General features: G+C 38.8%; 1 protein-coding gene across 2 annotated transcripts in view; it reads right to left on the reverse strand.

Moving 5' to 3' along the window:
• The window catches only part of LOC119121743 (adhesion G-protein coupled receptor D2), a 56792-nt gene that overhangs the window by 8230 nt on the left and 24288 nt on the right, over positions 1-24274 (reverse strand). For both annotated transcript variants that reach the window (XM_037249626.1, XM_037249625.1), the window contains exons 20-23: positions 20089-20130; positions 16947-17000; positions 15252-15399; positions 5107-5186 (exon numbers count right to left, since the gene is read on the reverse strand). In XM_037249626.1, the coding sequence (XP_037105521.1) occupies positions 5107-5186; positions 15252-15399; positions 16947-17000; positions 20089-20130 (324 nt within the window). The remainder of the gene's footprint in view (positions 1-5106; positions 5187-15251; positions 15400-16946; positions 17001-20088; positions 20131-24274) is intronic.

The raw sequence follows: 24274 nt of genomic DNA on the forward strand, positions 1-24274 counted from the left end.
CAAATGCCTGAGCTACCTCATCTGGGCCCTGTCAACATGTAGAACCCCTCCCTCACCATATCTGAAAAGGAAGAGCCCAGACACCCTCCGGAAGAAACTCGGTCGCTTTCTGTGGGTTATGACCTACAGCTCGAGAATGTATACCACAAAAAAGGATTTTGTTAGTAAAGGATGGGCGCTGCAACATCCTGCCTTTGCAGGCCTAGTGTCACCTTTAGGGAATAAAGCCAGTCAATGAGGCAGGGACAACTGTCCAGCCCTTCTGACCTGCATTCAGACATAAACAGGAAGTCGCCTATGGGAAGGAAGTCGTATCTTTGCCCCCCCCTTTGTAGTGGTGAGTAGAAAATGTGCAACAAATATATGCGAGATGTACACAAAACTTCATTAATTATAATAATTTCTATAGAAGTTTATTTCGTATTGCCCAGTTTGAAAACACGACATGCAAGAAGTTTGTGTTCAGAAAGGAAGCAGTTGATGTTTCCTGATGCCATTAAAAAGACCCTGCTCCAACCATAGATTAGTTGTGAGGTTAGTTAATGCAAGCTGGAGAATGTGTTTAGGTTTGCCATGTTAACATTGAACCGGTGGATCTTTGGAGTATGGCTACTTGAAAAGTAGAACTTGGGTCAAAACAGGTTGGGTTCAACAGGATCGATAAAAACAAATAGAGACGCACTGTTCTGCACAGATATCAAGACGCTTAATCGATTACTCTGTCCTCTAAAATTCTGGTTCAAGCGTGCTCGGGGGGTTGAAAAGGATGGTGGGGGAAGTGGGCCAAAAAGGAAGTGATTTAATGTCCAAAAAGACATTTGTTTTCTCTCTGTCTCTTTCCTGTTGTGCTCTGATAGGGACTTCCTCTCCCCAGTGGAGGTGGATGTGGGTGTCATCTGTCCATCCATACCACCCACTCCCACCCACCTAAAGCGCACGGAAATATCCTTCTTCTCCGATACATCCCAATGTGGCAGTCATTGAACATTTTTGACTTCTAGTGTTTAATATTTTGATATTTAACTGAGGCTTTTATCTAAATCTGAACAACTGAAATTAATGAGCATCCAATGAGATAAAAATTTCAAGAGAGAAAATAATAAGGGAAATAATCAACATTATAACTGTAGTTGTCTCTCGATTTTTTCGTATAATAACCTCCAATCCATGCTTTGTGTTTATATAGTTCCATGAACATCGGATATGCAGTATGCTCGTACATTTACCGTGTCGTGCAAAGAGGTCTCAACATCAAGCCATGGCCAAAGCAGGATGATCTCTACCCGTTTGCCGCAATATCTCTGTGACCAACTCCCTTCCTATGTGCAAAAACATACACGGGCACACACCCACACACATGCACTAACACACACATGACCTACCTACCAACCTCCGCTGTTATTCCTTGTACGCATCTCTTGCACTGCTACAATAAGCCTGTCTTTCTATCACGCAAAACCACACACACACACACACACACACACACACAAGCACACACACACACACACACACACACACACACACACACACACACACACACACACAGATGGAGGAAGCTCTGCCTGTGTCTACCGAGGATGTGAAATGCAGTGATGGCACATTAACGACAGGTTTCGTGACAGCGGTATGCATCAGCTCCACTGACCATTTTTTAATTCATTGTGGATTGTTTAAGTGAGACAATGGCCCTCAACCCCACTGGGGGTTACGAAAGGGTGAGAAAGGTGAGTGTCACTGGCAGTTTTTGTGTTTTAAGCTGCGGCTGATCCCGTGGGTTCCGTTGGACTCGTGGATTTGAAATATCTCTATGGAGCAACATCCGCTGTTTTTCCAGGTAACTAAAAACAAAAGGGAAAATGACTGTGGAAAAATAAAGGCTATTAGGATGCAGTGCATCGGAATGAGACGATAACATCAAGGTATTATTGTAGTAAATTAATGCATTTGATCAAAACATAATATTAAACGGTAATGGAGAGAGCTGTTTAACGCTCAAGTTCAATTTAAGAAGTCATTCATTGCCTTTAAGTGCACTTTTAATATGCCTTGTTTTAGTGGTTTATATGGTTTTCTACCAGTAGGTGTAGGAGTAGAATTGGAAAAACCACTCTGCCCAAAAACCAACATACATTTCTTATTATTATTATCTTCTTTTTTTATTGTGAGTATGTATGGGTCTATTATAAAAATATGAAAAGTTTAATGTGAGGGCTTTCACCATGCTTTCAATCAAGCATAGACATGCTGCAAGAGAAAATGGTTCCCACAAAGTCAGAAGCGTAAAATGGTCTTGGTAAAATGAAGAGGAATAATCCAACCATTGATTATTTAGTCATCAAGTTTATGCTTCCAGCTAAATTTCATTTACTGGAGAATTCTGCGTCATTCATTCAGTTGTATGGAAAGCGCTCTTGGCATTCCTCACAGTCTGTGTGATCTATGCTAATAGAGTCCATTCATGCAGCACAGCTAGTCTTAATGAAAAACCTTTGGCTGGTGATCAGTGCTATTGATCAGGTTGAGCCACACCTTTAAGCAGGGCTAATTGATCAATCCCCACTGCTTGCTTCGGATTAATGGAACGTGACCACTGCATGAGTGTGTAGAGAATGTGCGTTTGTGTAAAATATGAACTTTTCCAGGTATTTATATTATGAAAATATGTGGGTGTATGGTGGATAGTATTTTTGTGCATGAATTTGAAGAAGCATGTGTTTAATGCACTATTTCTCAAATGTTTAATAATACCTTGGACTCACAGGACTTTTTCATCTCCAAAGTTAATGCATGTTTTGTGTGATGTGATTGCTATGTTTTCACCACAAATAATAGAAGTTGACATTTGACCTCTTCTTAGATGGAAAGTATTTAAATCCTGAGAAGGGTGTTTTTCGGACCAATTTCAAACGACAAAAAAGGTTATGGAGGAATAGAATGTTTTGACTAGGTGTCACAATGTCAAATGTTTGATTACAGCAAGATAAACGCCTTATTCTATCATGTCCTATTATGTATCCCCTATCAGTTTACCCCTTGGGAAAATTTAATGTGTATCGCCAGTCCCAAAGATGACATGACACCACCAGCCCCCTGCCAGGAAACACATGAGGCACACGGGCCAAAACAGGAAACCTCCAAAACGCTCCTGACACATACACACATTCATGCGCCGCCCATCAAATGACTGAATGACTCACTGGCCATTAGTGTGTGCGTGTTTGTGTGTGTATAAGTGCATGTGTGTGTGTGTGTGTGTGTGTATTTGGGGTGTCTTAATGAGGGGGATCCAGCTGGCCTGTCATGGGTCTCCCAATCGCGTGTGAACAACAGGGAAAAACACTGAAACATTCAACAGGCTACCAAGGTCAACCGGGGTGAGACGAGACCAGGTTTATCACTTTATATGTCTCTTTTCATGATTTATCCATTCTTCCACAGATTGAAATGTATTTCGTTCAGATCCATAAATTGACAATATTCTGTAATACAGTGTAACAAAATCTAGAATTTGAATATTAGGAATAGCGTTGTTTTGCTAGAAATAAATTTAAACCTGAAGAAAGAAATGCATTGCCCCATAGTAACATCTGCACTTTGTTTTACATATAATAATAATCACATGGTGATCAAATACTCCACATTGTGCATTCTGCAACAGATCTACTAAACCAAAACTAAACACTGACTTGTACTGTCTTTAATTGCAAAGCAAAGCCCTCAAAGGTAAAATCGATCCAGTGTAGCCCATCACATTGCTAACCTCCAATATTTATTTAACCTCGACCAAATAACCTGCCACCACTCCTAACCTCTCATCCTCTCGTTGATTCACACATTTTGCAGAACGGGACCATACTTCCAACCAATAACCTCTGGTGTGAACTTAATTGTGTATACTCAAGTATTGAGTTTCAGGCCATGGCTGGATGCCGTGAAGCTCAAAGAGAAACAGACGCTGTGAACTTGACAATGAGTGAAAAGGAGATAGAGTGGAAGAGAAAGCGAGAGACAAGGACCACCCAACATCTGAAAAGAAACAACAAAACTGGATGGAGAGTAAAATCAGCTTCAATCCCTTTGGAGGTAGGTCAGTCTGACAGTGCTACACAGCACTTGTTTGGCAATGAAGCAGTTAAAGAAAACTTTGATGGTGACAGATGTTGAACTGATTTTGGAAAAAAAATACTTCCCAAATATTTAAACATATTTGAGATTATTCTCCTTTAGAGTAAGAATCCATAGTGAGTGTATATTTACGCCTTTTAACTTTTAAACTCAATGATTGAAATATTATCAGTAGTCCTTGAGAGCTACTGTGTAAAACTACTGATTGATATCTTGCCTGAACTACTTGTAGGAAATGTTATCTACCTCTATTAAACAATATATATCTTTAGTTGTTAAAATTAATCAAAATAAATCTATAAATATGAAAAACATACTGTAAATACAATGTCCTGTATGAATGAAATCCAAATCATTTAATACACTGTAGTGGTAAAAAATGTAGTGCTTAGATGGTTCACTAGAGGGACATTTGGGCAAATTACATGGAAATGAGCATGTGCTTGTGTGCATATGGCAGAAAGAGTAAAGTTGAATATATAGTTTCTTATTAAATTATTTGAGGCTTGTTGAGTCCTATAAATTTCATTGTTTTGGTGTTCAAATTAATTTGAATTAAAGCAGTAATGCATCTGGTAAAGTCAGCATAGTATAGAATATATATATATTCCACTTTAGAAGACTTTACACAAATAATAATTTAACTTGCCATCAATCAAATATTTATCTGGTTTTGTTTGAACTTTTGTACGGTTCAATGACAGTGTTAGGCATAGATCTAAAATAAATCAAAACTTAACCTAATTAAACAAACCCAGATGCATCTGGCTTAAGAAGCTTTTAGCACTGACAAATTTGTGACGGTGTTTTACCACAATACTGTAAACGTTCTGGCTGGAGCCAGAGTTGAGGCTGATTCTGGTCTTAAAGCTCAAATTCGGTGGTCTCAACCCGCCAAACCTTCAGGCAGCAGAAAGATTCAAAGTCCCACTGCAAATGACTACAGTAGGTATATATACATGTGGGAAGGGAGTCAATTACCTTTCTATGCAGATGAGTGACTGCGGAACTTGATGTGGAGGAATTGGACTCCCTTGGAACAGGAGGAATGGACAGCTGAGCTGGAGACAAAGACTGCACTGTTAAATCTGTTCAGTCAATTTTCTCTAAAGACGGTCACATTAGCATAAAGTTGGTGGAGCAACCAAAACGAAGGAGGGGGGAAAAAAAGTATTTCATTAAGCAAGTGACTTTAATTATAAGGTAACGGTTTATTTGGCAATGTCACTAATTTAAAATGGTGCCAAAAGGTTTATGGACACTGCATCTGTGCAGGTATATCACCGTCATCGAAACATCCGCCCAATTTGTCTGAACAGTCTGTGTCGCCTGTCATGTCTGCCCCCAAACAGGCTCTCTGTGTCGGGATTAATCTCCTCGGATGATGGTTAATCTGAAGATGGCTGGGGGCACCATCGACGACTAGCAAAACTAATTTCACTGTCAATGCCCACAAACCAAAATACTGCAAAATATCTTCATTGGTCTGTCTCATAAACATGCGAGAGGGCAGCAGAGCGGGGACAATCAGCCCTAAATTCATCATAAACTGCAAGGTTGGCTGACAGCCACTCAGTGCAAATGCGTCACACTAATGTTGGTTTAACACCTTCATGTGTCACTTTTGATTGTCTCTTCATTATGATCAAAATAAACACAGACATCACAGTCACGCGTATAATGGCCGTTTTGTGGCCAAAACATGCTCGAGGGTTTCTTGCAACAACAAAAGCTGTTAGTCAAACATGTACATCCAACTGAGAAACAAATAGATCTTGTTGGCGTCTGGCATGAAGCAAACAGCTTTTAATAGAGTCAAGCTCACTGCGGTGCATTTGGGACCATCTGTCCAGTCCATTGTGTTACTCTTTGGAAGCCTACAGAGTGACAGCTGAGGAGTGGGGTCCTATGAAGACGCCAGCCTGGCTATTTTTTCTCTGCCTGTCATCTACATCTTCCTTCTGTCTTATTTCTATTTACTGTAATTATTTGATTCCCTTAGCATAGAGATTCCCTAATTATTGTGTAGCATGTCATAGTTGGTGACATTCTAATTTAGAGATCACGGGAATGTAGCAAAACTGTCAAGAGAGCAATTTCATAGTCTTTTGTACACGCAAAGATCACATTTATGGCTGTTGAAGTAGTGTGCTGTCAATTTCTTCAAATTAGGTTAACTTTGTTCGTGCATTTGTATTTCATTATCGTTTCTTGATGGGTACAATATACAGATATCTTATTTTTCGTCCAATCAGATTTCCCCTTCTTTGAGTTGCCATGTAAATGTAATCTGCCCAAGGTCTTCAGAATCACAAGTGTGTCGAACAGATACACACCATTGTGTTTTTCCCCCCCTAACAATCAGATTTTAAATTTACTAGTTAATATCTTTCAGCTAAATAGTTTGTTATATTTACCCCTCTGATTGGTTGTGCTAAATATGGGCAACAAAAATTTGTCGATTGGGAGAATGATTATGATTAAGAAATCCCTTTCAGAATTGGACATTGTGAGGGTAGGTCCAGCAGCAATGTTGCTGCCTGCCTTGTTTCAACCTGACAAAGGATTTTTTTTTTATGCACTTAGAGATCAGTGCTACAGCTATCTTACACAGACCAGCAGGAGTAAAGAAAGGGAGTCTGCATCAACTTTCTGATGAGTATGATGTATTTTATTTCAAGTTTTGATATTTAGTCATGTTATTAGATAAATATTCATTTTAAACTGCTATATTGTAGTATAGAGGTGTCTATAAAATGTACAGTATGTACATAGAGGAAATGTCTTAAGGATAAAAGTAAAGCATTAGTCAACTAGTAAAGTTCAATGCAAAAGTTGCAACATATTTGCGGGAAGATGAATTGAACTCTCTTGGAAAGAGCACATAGCATTTGCAATACACTAAAATAATAAAATAATAAAACACCATTGTTAGTCATAAACAGCCTAAATATAAGGTTGCTTGGTGATTGGTTCGAGGGGTACACTGGAGTTTAGAGGTAGGAGGTGAAACCTGGGTTCAGGAAGTTTTCACTCCTTTCTTCCTCGCATGCCCCTGGCCTCTTCGACTTTAAGTCAGTGAATGAAAGAAGCCAGATGCAGTCAAGATAATCACCACCTAATAAGAGGTTATATTGAAAGCAGCTTGTTGCTTAGATGCGATATGCTGGAGACGGGAATGCGTATACACACATGCCTTAAGAAGAAAAAGAAAAAATCAACTTCAAAAAACATACCCACAAACTTGGGGCAGGTGTAATTATGGTGTATGATGACATATTTAAAAAAAAAAAAAAAGAGCAGATCATGTGAAACCAAGACTACTCACAATAAAACGCACCCACTCCATTAATTTTCCCTAATACAGTATTCCTTTATTACTTACTTGAAAAAGTGCTCAGATTCACATATTGATCAAGTTTATTCTTAACATTCCTTCCTAGAAGAACAATGTGGCTGTGGCTTGTGTCTGTTGAGAGGTTTGGTCTCACAACAGTATGCAATTTTATAAACAATATTTTTCATCTATTAAACTTGGTTCAAAGAGTGCATAACTATGAAGAGATCATCAGCCTTGATGTACCAAAGACCTCGTTCATTGTGCAGCAAATCAAAATTGCCCAAAGGTCTGTTTTTAATGGAGTATTCATATAATTGAAGTAAAGCAAAGGTGACACTTATGAATTATTCATATAAAATATTGACAGTCTTACAAATCTCACAAGTCATAATTCTTAATACAATTTCTTTTTCAAAGGCTAAAAATGAAGTTGCTTCACCAATTTGTAATAAGAATTCAAGAAGCATGGCAATTACCCAGTGCAACTATTTTCTTTATTACAAAAGCTGAAGGATTTTTGCACACACATCATCTCAAAAGTGAAAACTAATTAGATCTTTTATGTGCATATAATTGCTTCATAGTGTGCTAAATGATGACAAGTACTTTAGTATTAATATACTTTAACTATGGTCACACTCAAAATGCAAATGTGTATAACCATCATGATCAAGACATTTGGTTTTTGATCTTTCTTTGCATGTATCTTGGCTTTCTTCCACATTTATCAGCTTCCAAACTCTTGCACGGATTTTTGGCATGTGTTTGTGAAAGACGGCACTTGCTCTTTTTAACAAATGCTCTCATGTGTGCATTTGCAGCCTTTTAATTAGCCTGGAAATTTATTTGGCAATAGAAAATTCATAGCCTACCCCATCCGTCTTCAAAATATGACCACATACTAAGAATTTAATTCAAGAGCCCAATGCCTTGACTTACAGAAGGTTTCATTGGCGGTTTCACTCAGAAATATGTATGTTTGCCAAAATGATTACGCAACCAACCTCAAAACACACTGTACTGTTTGCTCGTAGAAATGTCTTCTAATTTAAAACCTGTACGTAGGTCAGGTGATATGTCAGTGTGAAACGGCAGTCTCACATCACAGCCCCGCACAGATTAGTCAAAAGACCCTCTGAATGGCTCTGAAACATCCAAAGTCCTGCTCCTTACACTATCAGCGCCATCTATATTCTCTTGTCTTTTTTTTTTTCTCATTTGAGTGACTATGAGGACTAGCAGCTGCAGCCTCTCACTGCTCGTGCTCAGCCGGTGGAAGGCAATAGGTTTAGCAGACGAGGAGTCGAGGTAGATTTATGGCAAGGGAGGTGACCTCTGGGGCCGTAACACGGTGATGGGTGAGTGGCTCTCAACGGTAAGCTACTGGCACTTGACAAAGTGCCCGAAGCAGAATGAATTTACTTCTCTTTTCCTCAATCATCAAGCAGCCACTGCCCTGACCCCCATCCTGACTGCTATAACAAGATCTCCCATCTCACAAGGGCCTGAAAAATTTACTGTCACATCTACTTTTCAATGAGCTCAAGCGAGCACTTCTTTCACCTTCAGCGGAGCAGGTACCGGCGTGGAGGAGGACTCACCTGCCCCTGTGCGTGTTTGTGTTTTTTTAATGTGCATTTGTGTGTGTGGGGAGGGGGGTAGGGTGGAGGACCGGGGGAGGTAAAACCTTGCTGCACTTATATACAGTGCAAAAGCCACTAATATCATCCTAATTTTTTATAACCTTTCAAATGAAGCAAGCAAAAAATTAAAAACATTTGGTGAATGGCTAGGATGTGAACGTGGCGGGAAGTATTAAAAAAAACATGTAAATTTCAGGAATATTTTTTTATCAAATTTTAGTCTCTTGGCGAAGATAAATTGATTAAAAAAACTAATTTTTAAAACTTATGTTAATGTCAAAACTCTGCTCTAACTGAAAATACACACAGATAACACTGCAGTTATTAGGAATATAAAAAAAAAAAACGTTGGCAGTTCACAGCAAAATGTTAAGCGGACGAATGGTCGGATGGATTTTAGGTTATGCAGTGAATTCGCAAATAATTTCAGATAGGAGGGGGAAAAAGTTGTTTTCAAGGTTTTTTATGTTTTTCAGTCATGTTCATTTCCATCCTATTCTTTATCATGATAGGTTTATATGAATTACAAACTGCTGGGACAAGATCTACTCGTATTTTAATTGGAGATTCAAAATGGACTCAAACTGTCAGAAAAGCATGTGAATTGTTGCCTCTCTTAATGTGCTGACTCAATGATTGATTGGCAATTGATCCAGGTGGGTAAGTCTTCTCGCTGCTGGGGTGCATGTACCGTAATTTTCGGACTATAAGTCGCGGTTTTTTTTCATAGTTTGGGTGGGGGGGCGACTTATACTCAGGAGCGATTTATATACATATATATGGTTTTTTTTCACTTTTTTGGGCATTTTATGGCTGGTACGACTTATACTCCGGTGCGACTTATAGTCCGAAAATTACGGTACGTATATGATATTTAACAAACCCAGTGGAATACATTGTCTGATCATCTATAGGGAGTGTTCCACTCGTATCTCTCTCTGAAAAAAGTGTAAGTGTAAAATTCTGGTTGAACCAGTAATAGTGGTTCAGAAAACATTGTTTTTCTTTTAACTTTCAATTCTCCTAAGCATCCGAGCTGCACAACCTCTAGGGCTATTGCCTTTCTCAATCTGTCCCTGGAGGGACAGGAATTATGGTCCCTGTCGATTGAGGAGAAAGGGATGTTATTCCCCTGTCACCTAGTGGCCGTGCCGCCATCCTCTCTGCCCTGATCTACGGCCCGATTCACCCCTCTTTACCCCCCCCCCCCCTTTCTCTTCCCCACTTTGGCTCATCGTAAGCTGCCAGCACGTCGTTGCCACGGGCTGTTGAGATGCATATGATGGAGAACAGTTCTGGGGAATGGAGTGGCAAGACTGATATTGGTTTTGTGCTACTGTTGGCGGCTGCTGTGTAGTGGTGAGGCTTCAGGACTGAGGTGGTCAGTAATGATGTTTCTCAGCTATAAATACAGTTAATAAATAAATAAACACAAAATATGAGTGAGGTTGACAGTGCACCAACACGGAAATAAATGTTGCTCCTGCTTATGGCGTTTGAGGATGAGGGATCAGGCATATGCAATATTCGGATATAGATATTTACATTTCTTTGCTGATGGCAAAAATTAAAGTCGGGAATAAACAAAAAATTTGAATTTGAGAGGGCAAACACTTTTTTTTTCACAGCAATCTATGTCTCATTAATTTGAAAGAGAGAAAGAGAAAAACAACAAAGTTGCAGTGGTGATCTGACTGATGACTAATGTGATTTGTAAATTTTGTTGGAATGCTTGAAAAAAAACTCATGTACGTACAATTTGGTAAAAGCCCCTCTCGGGATAAAGTCCAATTGTTTTATTTCTCTGGCAAAGGTAAAGGACCAACCAAGAGTAAAAAAAAATATCACAGCCTGCAGACAGCACCACCAATGAACACAAACACTGAGATCAATATATCCGCCACGTGCTAAAGAGATGACTCAGAATCATAACGGCCAACACTCAACCTCCTTTAGGCCCTCGTGCGCCATCCTGACTTTTGAGGGTCTTTCTGGGTGAACCAATAAATAAATAAGCACATAAATACTTTGGATGAATAACCCAAGAATGGAAGCCCATGTAGCTTGGCCATCCATCATCCGTCCTATTACCACGCACTCAGCGGCACCTGCAGTATGTATAATGCAGTCAGCCTCTGTAAGCAGATACAAATTCAGCATGTTCACAACCTCAATTTGTTATACTTGACAATGCCACAGCTTCTGCTTTGTTGTTACTCTGAATTATGAATAGATTTTCATTGTAGGACTTAGGTCAGAGGGTGACAGCGACGTGTTCTTATGCAGAAGAGCAGCATAAAAGTTTTTGCAGCTGGGTGAATATGCATAAATAGTTTCTCTTAAAGCCACAGAGATTTTTCATGTTTTTGATTTGTTTCACTTGATAATGCCAGTGCATACCATGGCCGCACTTTATATGATTTCTTTCAAAATAATCAAAGGGTTTGGTGTGAATTTATGACATGATGATGCCCAAGCCAGTCTAACAAAAAACATAATGGCACAAACCCGTCCAGTTAATCCCGTATTTGACAATCGCTTTGAAAAACATAACAGGTCAAATTTGTGAGTAATAAATTGAGGACAGTTGTAAAGAATTTTGAATCTATTATCTTTTGAACCTTGTTTGCCCAGACCAGATGTATATTTAATGCACATCACTTTGCATCAGGAAGACAATGAACACAGGCTGCTACTCACAGGCCAAATTCTGCCGGAACACATACACATCACATCTGCAATGTGCATTTTTTCCTAGTGAGTAATCATGAATGTAAATTCTGCAACAACACATTCTTCGTGTTCATCCTGCGAGTGCCTCCTGAAGATCAAGATCTTTGTCATCACACAATACAATACCCAACTCAAATATACATCACATATGGTCAAAATAATCACATCTAAAATGATTATTTAAATGATGGATTTATAAATGTAAGAAAAGTGTTGTGTGTGTTTGTATATTCTGATAAATGGGAGAACTGATGAATATATGAACATCCACCAAAAATAAAGTCAATGAACTCTAATTCTAAATAATTCCAACGTCATAGGTATTGTAAGTTAACGGTTGAATTTTACCATGGTATATGTAAATACCTTAATAACATGTGGCATTCTTTGTCAAAATGCCCCAAGATCAAGAATTACAGAAAATATGCCATGCATTTTTCTTAGCCACACTGAACTTAAGTGGGCGATTTCATCTCACAAAATGCAATTGTAGAGCCTTGACCATGACGACCGCTATCATTCGCAAAAGCTGCAATCCAGAGACTAAACAAAAATGCGAGTGCCCATAAACTAAAAACATTGTTTGTATTTTCACTCCCGAAAGCAGCACACAAATTACACAGTTAAAGTTCAAATCCATGTGGCACATGCAGCAGACACATCAGCAACAGTGCATATACAGGTTGTATTTGTGAATATATATTAAAAAAAACAAAAACCCTGACAATATACCTCAAAGGGATAATTACCCGAGCCACGCAGTTTGAAAATATTACAACTTGACATTTCCATTATGGCACAGCACTTATCATGACTGTTATGATGAGGACCTGCACATGGGGAAATGGTACCCAGATGACACTGTCATTACATTGTTGGGGAGCATGGGATCCTGTTGCATGTCAATGCATTGGGCTAACTATGCATGACAAGTTTAGTTGTATTGGAGAAGGCTACATAAGAGGACAGAGCCAACACTATAGTGTCGATGGCAAGCAATCTGTGTAATCACTTTACTCACTTTAAAGTCAGAATTCTCAATTTAATCTCAAAATCCTCACTTTGAAGTACTTCTCACTTAAAAGTCAGAATATCTACTTTAAAGTGAGAATTGTCACAAGATACCTACTGGATCTCTACTCATTGAGATGGAGGCTTTTAACAAATCAAGAGGATGACACCAGCTCACACAGCTCCTGTTTAAAAGAGCTCGCAACCTTCAACTTAGCCATTGTGTGGGGCCATCTCATCAGGCATGCAACACTCATGCACATACACAAACACCTACATAACCTTTCCCCTTTCCACTCAACCCCCCCACCCCCCCATCTTCCCCACCACCACCATCATCAACACTTCACCTCCTATTCTCTCATTTTGCACAGGCCCTTTTCTATTTCTTTCTATGTGTTTCTTCAATAAATACATACATTTCACATCATCCCCAGTCTTCCCTACAATATGCAGTGCACAAACACTAAACAGTAAAGAGGAAAAGGGATATAAAGTATAATATAAAAGCATATTGAGGGCAGCTTGTCCTTGCAGTTACATATCACAAAATAATCACTCAGAGAAAGAGCTTTTGAAAGAACTATGTGCTCTGCTAGTAGTCCACGTGTGTGTTATGTAGCATTACCTCTTATAACTTTGGTTCTTCTTGTGTGGTTTATTCATATTATTAATTCATCTTAATTGAGTTCTGGTTTTAATTGACAGTGAACTAATGCAGAATGTATAGTTTGTATATACCGTGTTTAATATTAAAACTTAAATATCCCTTATCAAATGTACTTCCACTTTGTGCATTTTAGTCCTTATGTAACATTCAACAGTGCGATGATGAGTTGTCACAAGCATTCCCCCCATCAGTGTGTCCTTGCTACATTTAATATAGAGCAAGCCTCTACTGTACTGTATGTCTGAGTGCTCGGCCATAAAGTCAGTCAATCATGCAAACGCAATTTGCATGTGGTAACATTGAAACGGGAGTAGATTGAAGCGGCAAATGGTCTGAATAATCTCATCTGACAATCATTTATTTTAGTGATTGTGTTACATTAAACACATTATTTGTGCTGCAGGGCCTCATTTGTCTGCTTACAGGGTGGTCTCATTCGCATAAATGTGACACAGGCAGTGACACTAACTGTGCATTGAGTGAGTGAGCGAGGCATTAAGAGTGTCAGGGACCATGCAAATCACCTGCAAAAAAAACAACAACGCTGCGTATCGCAGAGTCAGGGCTACACGCAATACATACAACTCCAATCTGGTTCACAAGGTAATTTGTGTCCATACATTTACGTTTGGAACGATTCATTTTCTGTTTAAGTTTCACACCTGAATATATGAATCGATGTCGAAGATCATAATAAACACTACAAATTCTTGCAAATTGCATGCCAATAAGCAAAAGGCTCAACTTTAGGGCTATGCTATTTCTTCGACTTTTTTGTTACATGATCACACCTTTTAACTTATTTGAGGAAAAAGTCAAATAGGCATACATCGGAATCAACATTTTTGGGGGAAGCTGTTCATTTTGTTATTTGGTTAGGACAGTTGTGCTAATTGGCGGTTCCTCAAATTAGCTACATGGAATAGTAAATACAATTATACAGTAAATATGTGACGTATAGTAGGATGTATAATTGAGTTGATTACAAAAGCATTAATGTAATGCTCATCACTCAGCAAACTACTTAGCGATGTTATGATGATTAGAAACTAAGCAACTGACATCATAGATTGACTGAAAAATATATTTATTGCAGGTATTATCTACTCTAACTACCTTGAAATATATGTCAAAACTTGAATTTGTGACGCCAAACCAGAGATTAAACTCTACCTTAACTTTACCATCTTGAATCCGGTAACCCACACAATCAAGTGTATTCTTAAGTCAGCTGATTCAGATGGATTGATGTCAGCGCGTCTGGTTAGTGTTACAGTGAACCGGATATTTCTGATGTCTGATTTCACTCAACAACTACACAGGGCCTTGCAGTAATGCATCACAGATAAAGCCAGCTGCTGAATAGTGGGGAAATTGCTGGTGTTTAAATGTCATTTCCATGACTGTGATATTTCTAAAACATTGACATTGGTAAATAGTAAGTACGTTTTTAAATTAAAGGCCAATATAGACCAATCCGACGTCGGCCAAATGAGACTTATGCCTACCCCCTGTGGCATCGGCTCGACTGTCGGCGAGAAAGAAATTCAATTACGCAAATACAGTCCAACAGACGGTGATGCTTACCTTTTTAAAGAATATGTACAGAAAACTAATATAAGCTACATAGCTTATATATAATAGCTACCGGGTTACGTTATAATCAGATGAGTCTTGGACAATTTCAGTGTTGCTGTAACAAATTAATTGTATTGCTCGAGTAACTTACTTGTGGCACTCTCTTCTTCCTTCTGATGATTTTGGGTGTTGCAGTTATGGAAGGTGGTTGCCTCCTCTGGGTTGGAGGCTGCTCCTGCTGGTAAACTGATCTGACGAGAGCAAGTGCCTGAGCTGGATGGACGGGAACTGGCACAGTTCTGCAGCCAAAGGAAGGGATACGTCAGTACAGGAGAATAGGATCAGTTCAGAAAGAGTTTACTTTTTTTTTTTTAAATGAACAAATATAGTATGTGCATGTACCACCTTTTGTGTTGCAATAATTCACTTAATTAAATTCATATATAAATAAAATTCTCAAAGTAACAAAATTCAATTAATTCAATTTCATAGAGTCCCAAATTTATGCCAGAAAAACAAGACAGCATATTTTATTTAACCCCTGAATTAAATCTGCCTCATTAGCCTAATCCCTTACATATAAGACACCATACATCGGCAAACTCATGTCGTTCATCTTCAAATGACCCCATATATGCAGTAATACTAGCAAAAGCTTCTTCATCTCACACCGTGCAAGGCACAATACCCAATCCTGTGTTTTACAACAAGGGGATATATGGGGGCATGTGCGGTCATCTAGAGCCAAATGCCTCCAATGCAACCAAAGGACAGGTGGATACGGTATTTCAAAGAGGATTTATGGCACAAAACAGCATTAGCTAAAAACCGTCAGGTGGCAGCGATAGCTAAAAAAATGCATTCTAGTAGCGGAACCCAGCAAGATTGGAAAACCACCACCTCAAGAGCAAGCAGTAAAAATGACAGTAGATGGTGCGGGGGGGACATCACTGATGCCGTGAGCAGCCAATATATCAAGCTGCACCAATGGCAAGGGGCCCCATTAGCCCCCAATCCAGTCCAGCAGACTCATCTGATCTATTTATTTATTTAATTTCTTCACATTCTTACAGTGTCAATCTCGAAGGTGGCGGGGGCGTCAAAGGAAGTGGAGGGGCACATGAGATTTTCAAAATCAATCTGCACTTTGTAATGGATTCATTCCTTTTGCAATGACCTGATGAGTGCAAGGTGGGAAATATTGGTGGGTGTATATGTGTGGGTCAGGGTGCGGTGGGAGGGATAGGACAGAGTATTAACGGCTGTAAAGCCTTCACTCACAACCGAGGAAGTGGAGTAAAGTTGATGTGATCCCTAATAAGGGACAAATTGCAATTTGTGTTTATGTGGTGGCGGGCAAAGCAGGGGTGCTATGATGAAAAATGTATTTTTGGAATTGTCCGAAAAGTGCTTTGCTTAGGCTGACACGTACCACAAACACGTGGTCGCATCGCAGCAGCGTACGGCGAGGTATAAATACTGGTCTGACACTTTAATGTCAGGGGACAGCTTGTCCTGGATTAGAAACTTGTAACCCAGCACAGAGGTTGACATTGCGGGGATGAAGGTGCCGCAATGGGCAGCGTAAAGGGGGGGTATTATGGAGGGTGTGTGTTTGATCTATAGGGGCATCTAACATGGACTGTCGGCTAGTAAGAGGATAGTGGATGTAAGAGGCTGTTTTGTGGCCAGCTCTCATTGGCATTGTTGGAGAGAGGATTTTGTTTCCCCCACAAAAAAGAAAATTGGAAAATTGAGTTTGCGGCGTGTGTGCAACACGCAAGACACGCGCACACACACACGCACGCAGGCGTGCACACACACACAAAAGAATTAAAGTACATACTGAGAAATTAAGCGCCTTCCTCCTTTCCTTGATCCTGTTGACCGTGGTCCGGACCTAAAAGAACAAGAGATACTTTAAGTATGTCTGCTTGGTGAAGCACACTTTCACACCATAAAAACATCAATCAACTTCTATACAAAAATATTTTTTTTAAAACTAAGCTGGCCTTTGTGGATTCTGACAGCAAAAAGCTGAAACAAAAAAAAGAGTGTATGCCTACATGAGAGAATGTGCTCTAGTGTGTCCCGGTGGCTAATGGGACTGAAACTGACACATAGGGCTGGCAAACTAAGAAGACGACTTCGAGATATCATCTGTCAACACAGAGCGGCGAGACCAACAAATGGAGCTATTGAAGGAGAAGGGACTGCCCTTGCAGAACAGATTACATTTTTATACTCCAGATGAAAACTGTAAGATCACGCACGAGACAACTGATTTGTTTCCACAATTGCAGAGTAAATTTTATACCTGATTAAATGTAAAATATCATTGCCACACTGTGGATAACTGTACAACAGATAAAAACCAATTTAAATTTTTTTGACGTGATGTATAATTGTATAGCAAATTATTATTTTAAAAATATTTCACAATCTTTCACATTCACAAATGATGACTGCAATTAAAACAAATTCTGTGTATATTCAGAGTAATCCATATCTGAAGCATTTAAAGACATATTTAAATGTGCCTACAATCTCGTTAATAAATGCTGTTTGAAAAGAAATATATAATCGTATTGCTGGCTTGTGCTTTGCGGTAAAGTACATGCACAGTTTATTTTTACACTATAATTTATTTGTCCCCAATACAGCATCCATGGGTTTTGAGATGTGTCAAATCAGTTCTGACACACTTACTAAATACATTAATCAAGATATACTTAAATTATATTTATATTGAAATTCAATTAAATTACAAAATTAAATTAAAATGACCTTTGTCAAGTATCACGTATTTTAGTATCGCTTAAAATAATATCGATTTACTGCCTTTATTAAATAGGGCAGTCATTTAACTGTATTTATAATTGTCATTGTAATAAAATTGTGAAGAACCAAATAGATGACACAAATAACGTGTGTGTGTGTTTTTCTGAAGAGACACCAACAAAAGCTTCACAAGTAAATTTGAATCAGCTGTTCATGCACATTGTCAGCACTGTAAATTTGTAGCGGGTTACACATAACACATAAGCCGCCATAGCGAATATGCATTATGGCTTCTGGCTTCACTACGTCTGAGCATTTCATAAAATATGACACTGCACACACACACACACACAAACACATGCACACACACGTGCAACAGGCGCATATATTTTACAAGTATAAGACTGTTGGAGAGCTACATAATGAAGAAAGGCTCATGCAACTGCACAGTATCAACAGAGCTTGCACTGCATAATGAGCCTACTAATTTTGACAAGATGCGCAACAAGTCTAAATGCTGGAGACATTATCATTCATTATTTATTGGGGGGGAAGGACATACCAGAGATTTCACTGATATCAAAAGCAGCCTCCTGTTGAGGCAATTACATGACATCACTTAATGAATCATTTGACAATGAGGGGAAGGGCATTGTTTTAGATGATGGTTATGTATTTAAGGGCTTGAGCATACACTCAAGGTTTCGCGATGATGCAAAGTTAAACAATTAACATATGAAAGCGGCTGACAAACACCTGCCGACATCCTTGAAGCTGATGGAAATAAAAGGTCATCAAAGCATTTTAATACAAGGTGACCACCAAGGAAAAGCTAATTGCAATGAATAATGGGGAGCTATTCTCAGGTAATTAGTGATAAAAAAGAAAAACACTGCATTTCGAGTACATTAGAGGCAAAGCCCATTCCATGGCAAATTTATAAATGTGGAAATCCAGCTTCATGAATTTTTCGACACTGAGGCAGTATTCCTTATCTTATCAAAATAAGTTTTTGCTTTCTAATTCAATAAATTTGGTTTAATCAAATCTAATCTGCTTCATGAGCAGAAAAATTATTTTGTCTGTTACTTATATTGGCTTTTTTCTTTTTGCATAGAGTTCGCTTACAATTTGATGGGTATGAATTTCAACTTTTGTACTTGCAATGCTGAAGACACAAAGGGAAAGGCTGACGGGTGACTCCCAAAACGCAATGGTTTATTACGTACACTACTTTGGACGAAATATATTTGAGTTTATTTTGATTATTAAAACAACAGTATTATTTTAAAACTGGTTACCGCATACGGTAATGTTACAATCAACTTTGAATTGCGATTTGGGACAGTTAAAAATATACAAAAAACCCACGACAGAATATATGACGTCTTTAAAGTTGAGTATAATTTTTTTATTCTGCACTTATAGATGAATGGTTTTATTTTTGTATTTAACTTTTACAAAATACTACTGGCATTTAGTATAAGCACCAACTCAAAATTTGTCAGTTTTTGAGTAAGTAGTGGCTACATGAACAGAATGTTATCTTCAGAGATTTTTGACTAAGAGTGATTTTCATGTGGTGAAACTCATCTATTAAATTGCATCTTTCTCTGTTGCCTTATCTAATGGATAAATGCGGCATCTCAGTCTGATATGTTCTCAGTCCTTCATTGCATGTTTCTTCCTCTGTCTTCCTCCGTACTGAGGCTGCTCGGGACCTCACTGGCCAACGGCTTTGTCAGGATTCTAATGGAGGGCCGTGAGTTTAAAACTTAAAGAGGCGTGAAATATTAGGCAATGTAGGTGAGCAATGAGTGGCTGAGAACGACGCCGTGTCAGTGTTTAATGGTCGGACTCGGATGCATATAAGTTAGTCCAAGCATGAAGGGCAGTGGGACGCTTGCGTGGAAAAGATGTCCCCTCCCTTCCATCTCAGCACTCCTTCCACCATCAACCGTCGTATACTACACACACGCACGCACGCACACACGCACAACGTGTGCACTCAAGACCACCCCCACCCCCGCACACACACACACACACACACACACACACACACACACACACACACACACACACACACACACACCCTCCTACTTTCCGCAAACCCCCCGAACCGGCACAGCTTTTAACCATGGAGCCCATCAGAAACTTGTCATTTCTCTCATTCACTGCGACAGCCTTGAGACACAATGCAGACTTACCTCTGTGTTGTACACCCCATATATCAGGAAGATGAACAGGCCCTGCAAACAGACAAAGAGAGAGGGGTAATAAGATAGGAGGACAAAGTTGTTACACTTGTTTTCTCTCTTATCATCATCAAAAAAAAAAAACAGCTCTAATGATTGGAGCGATGAGCAGTTTATGAAATGAAAAGTCTCGATTAAAATGTGAACAGCTTCTCCAAACTGTGGCCTCCTTTGTGTCCTCTATAATAGTGGTGTCACTCATTTCAACCTCCTCACAAAACATGCAAACCCAAACTAGAGCTACATTTTTTTTTCAGTACAGATTGTGTCAGACAAGTGCACGCAAATGTAATACACACATTGCGAGTTCCAAAGTCTTACTAAAAGAGATGCACAAAAACACACACATACAAAAAGAGAGCAACTCAAGCCCGTCAAAACCATCAAGGAAAACCATTGGAGCAAAACAGAGAATGGGAGAGGAGAAGCAGCATAATGAAAAAATGAAACATAAAAGAAGATATTTCATGTTCAAAGAACCCTGAACCCAACAATAACCTGCCCTTGAATGCATAAACCCTGTACTTTTGGTCACAGAAAAATAGTTATTTTTCATTGGGAATTTTTGTATACACAAGCTTGCGCATTCGCCTTCGGGCCGTATTGTAAACCTGTTGCCGCCGTAGAAATGGTGACATATGCCACAAAAGAAGAAGCATGAAAAGGTGGGTAAACTCCTATAAAAGATCAACAGAAAGACTAGGTTCTTTGATAAGCCAGTCTCATTATGATTCAGTTCTAGTTCACACAAAAAATAAACCTTTGAGAAGTATTGCGCATCTTTTTTCATTGCATAACCTGAAAAAGAAATTATCAAGGTCCATTGGAAAGACAATACCTCTAAAGTACAAAACTTACCTAATGGCAGCAAGAATTAAGGAATGTTACATGAAAATGCGTATAAAGCTGTAAATACCGTAATTTATGAAAAAAAAACATATGTCGCTCCTTATTATAAGTCGCCCCCCCACCCAAACTATGAAAAAAAAAAAAGCGACTTATAGTCCGAAAATTACGGTAGGTGTCGAGTGTATCATTGAATTGAACCCAACTGTTCACGCATGCACTAAAAACGTGCGCACACATGTACACATGCTCACACATTTCGTACATAATTTGCACTATTCTATTGCATTACAATTGCAATTCCCAACTCATTGTTTGATTACCATGTTTTTGATCATTGCTCATATTTGTAATTAATCTTGTGTTGTACAGTGAACAAAGTGGGAAGAACATCCTGCACACATTAAGAAAAGTGGTCTATTAGAGAATAATTGAGTTAAAAATAGTTTAAAATGTTAAGTCATTAATATTCCCACTAAAAACAAACACAAACAAAATTGGGGCACATTATTAAAATGTGTGTGCACTTTTCTTAACCAAGTCGTGTTTCTTTTGAACTCTCTAGCAAATGGTACAAATTTATGCATAGGATGAGCATCGTTGCTTTCAAAATATTGTTATACTGCACTTCAAACAACAGAGCATAAATTAATTAGCATCCAACTAATTAGGGAACAATTGTATGTTTAAAAAGTTAAATCCACCAAACATTGTGTTTGACCACAAACAATCATCTTCCCAAGAGTGGTGGTGCAATGCAAAGAAACAGAAAAATACATTTGATACAATAAAAAAAGGATTTTTTTTTTTAAATACTTATCAGTGATGGGAGTTTGGCCCATTGTAAAATCCACGAGCATTTTGTTGTATCAGTTTAATGTTGTTAAGTCAATTTTATTTTCTAGCCCTAACTTACAAAGTCTTAAAGAGCTTCAAAAACCCACAGTTGATGATCAGTGTCATCCCCTGATCCAAAAGCTGCAACCAGTCTTTTTGGTTGTTGTCCTTTCGACATACGTCAACCTCTGACTGTTGTATAAGAACTGATTGGAAAAGTGTCCAGTTAAAGCATTAGCATATGAAAGAGCCACATGCTAATACTTTAACTGGACACTTTTGCTCGACACAATTTATAACAGAAAACGCTCATTTAACACAAAAACAAAAAGTGGGTGCCATTGCTGAAGGATTTGTGTGAATTTTCAGGAATAAATATTGATAGTGACTGGTTTCATATTCCCACGTTTGAGAGATTTTGTGACAGTCCGATAAAACCAAGGTTGAACTTTTGGACCATAATTCCTGAAGATGTGTTTGCCGCAAACACGGCAACACTGATTATCACTTGAGGAATACTTGTTATAAAGAGAGGTACTGGGTGCCTTTTTTTTCCAGCTGGAGTGGGGCCTTGAATGAAGTTAGTGTTAGTGCGAACTGTTCAGGCATTTGCTTAACAGAATAGTAATATCTGGATTTACTCAGAAGCTCTTGAAATTGTGGTAGGTGTGTGCTGACTTACATTTAAGTTGTTTACAATTGGTTAATTCTGAACACAATCACATTATAAGATGGGTGTGCACACTTTTGCAATCACATTACTTCCGTCGATTATATTGTTTCCCATCTCCCATCTATCACCATTTCTTAATGTTATATATAGGCAGCAAAAATAATAATACTTCATATTGGGTGAAGGCTGATCAATTTTTACTATAACAGATAAGTTGAATTGTTTGACCGGACCACTACTTCTCTCTTACAGACCAAAAGACCACAACCTCTATGTGCATTGAAAACAGCCACAAAAATAAAAGGGAGCTATTGCAACAAGTTAGACCCAGTGTCAAAAATCCAACCTAGAGTCAAACCCTCGAGACACTTTTTACAAATAGAGCTATCTGCATCTCTGCTTGGCAAAACGGGGAGGAAAAATTTAGCTCTTACACCTGGTAATCATTACGGGAATGAGAGACAGAGGAGGTGAAAATGCTGGGATGTAGGAAAAAAAGACAAGAAATTCACACTTCTGCACTGGGACTTGCTAATGTCTCTGACCCCTTTATGCATAAACAGTTTAATTAACATGTATACATAACTTTCACTTTAACTGCTCATGGCATGTCAAATCAAAGTATCTGTCAGTGCTGTGAAGCACCGGGTTGATGCTGTGCAGGTCCTCGGTTCATATTCACCCCTGTCTAACAGCTCCAGCTGGCCAGAGAAGCTGGCAAGACCACATGAAGCCAGACAAACAGGCAGGTAGACAGCCAGGCTGCTTTGCTGTCAATTTGATGAGATAAACACCTCCCCATGCAAGCTTTAACACCCACAACCAAGGGGCAGGACTTGATCGCTTTCATAGAGAGAAAAGAAAATGCCTTCAACCAGCTTATAAAATAGTATAAATGTGAGATCATGGTTTTACATAGACTGTATGAGTAAAACTAATTGGAAACAAATGCAACATATATACAGTGTAACTTCTGAGTTTACAGTGATGAAATCAGCGCAGCCTTGGTATTTTAATGCTGTCTTTATGAGCCCCATTATTAGCCAAATAACCCGATTTGGCAATTTAAGTGGGTGTTCTAAATGGATGGAATAAATCAAGCCAAGGGAATTAGTGAGTAATGAAATAAAATGACAATATAAAAACAATAAACCATGTAGTACATACAGTGGGGCAAAAAAGTATTTAGTCAGCCACCAATTGTGCAAGTTCTCCCACTTAAAAGATGAGAGATGCCTGTAATTTTCATCAAAGGTACATTTCAACTACGAGACAAAAGGAAAAAAAAAATCCGGAAAATCACATTGTCTGGTTTTTAAGGAATTTATTTGCGAATTATGGTGGAAAATAAGTATTTGGTCAATAACACAAGTTCATATTAAAACTTTGTTATATACTCTTTGTTGGCAATGACAGAGGTCAAAAGTTTTCTGTAAGTCTTCAAGAGGTTTTCTTACACGGTTGCTGGTATTCTGGCCCATTCCTCCATCCAGATCTCCTCGAGAGCAGTGAGGTTTTGGGGCATCTCTCATCTTGTAAGTGGAAGAACTTGCACAATTGGTGGCTGACTAAATACTTTTTTGCCTCACTGTATATTCAGTAAATATCGTGCCATTAAAAAGTTTTCATCCCCTCTAAATACATCCTGGCGGTGGCCAGGGGGTGGTCAGAGACTGAACAGGGGGTGGCCACCACGTAGGCCAGCCTACCAAAATGACCCCAAGAGCAGGGTGACAACTCATCCAGAAGGACACAAAGAACTGCAGCGCCATACATAGGACA

Source organism: Syngnathus acus, chromosome 4 (genome assembly GCF_901709675.1).
Source record: "Syngnathus acus chromosome 4, fSynAcu1.2, whole genome shotgun sequence".
In the NCBI taxonomy this organism is placed as follows: Eukaryota; Metazoa; Chordata; class Actinopteri; order Syngnathiformes; family Syngnathidae; genus Syngnathus; species Syngnathus acus.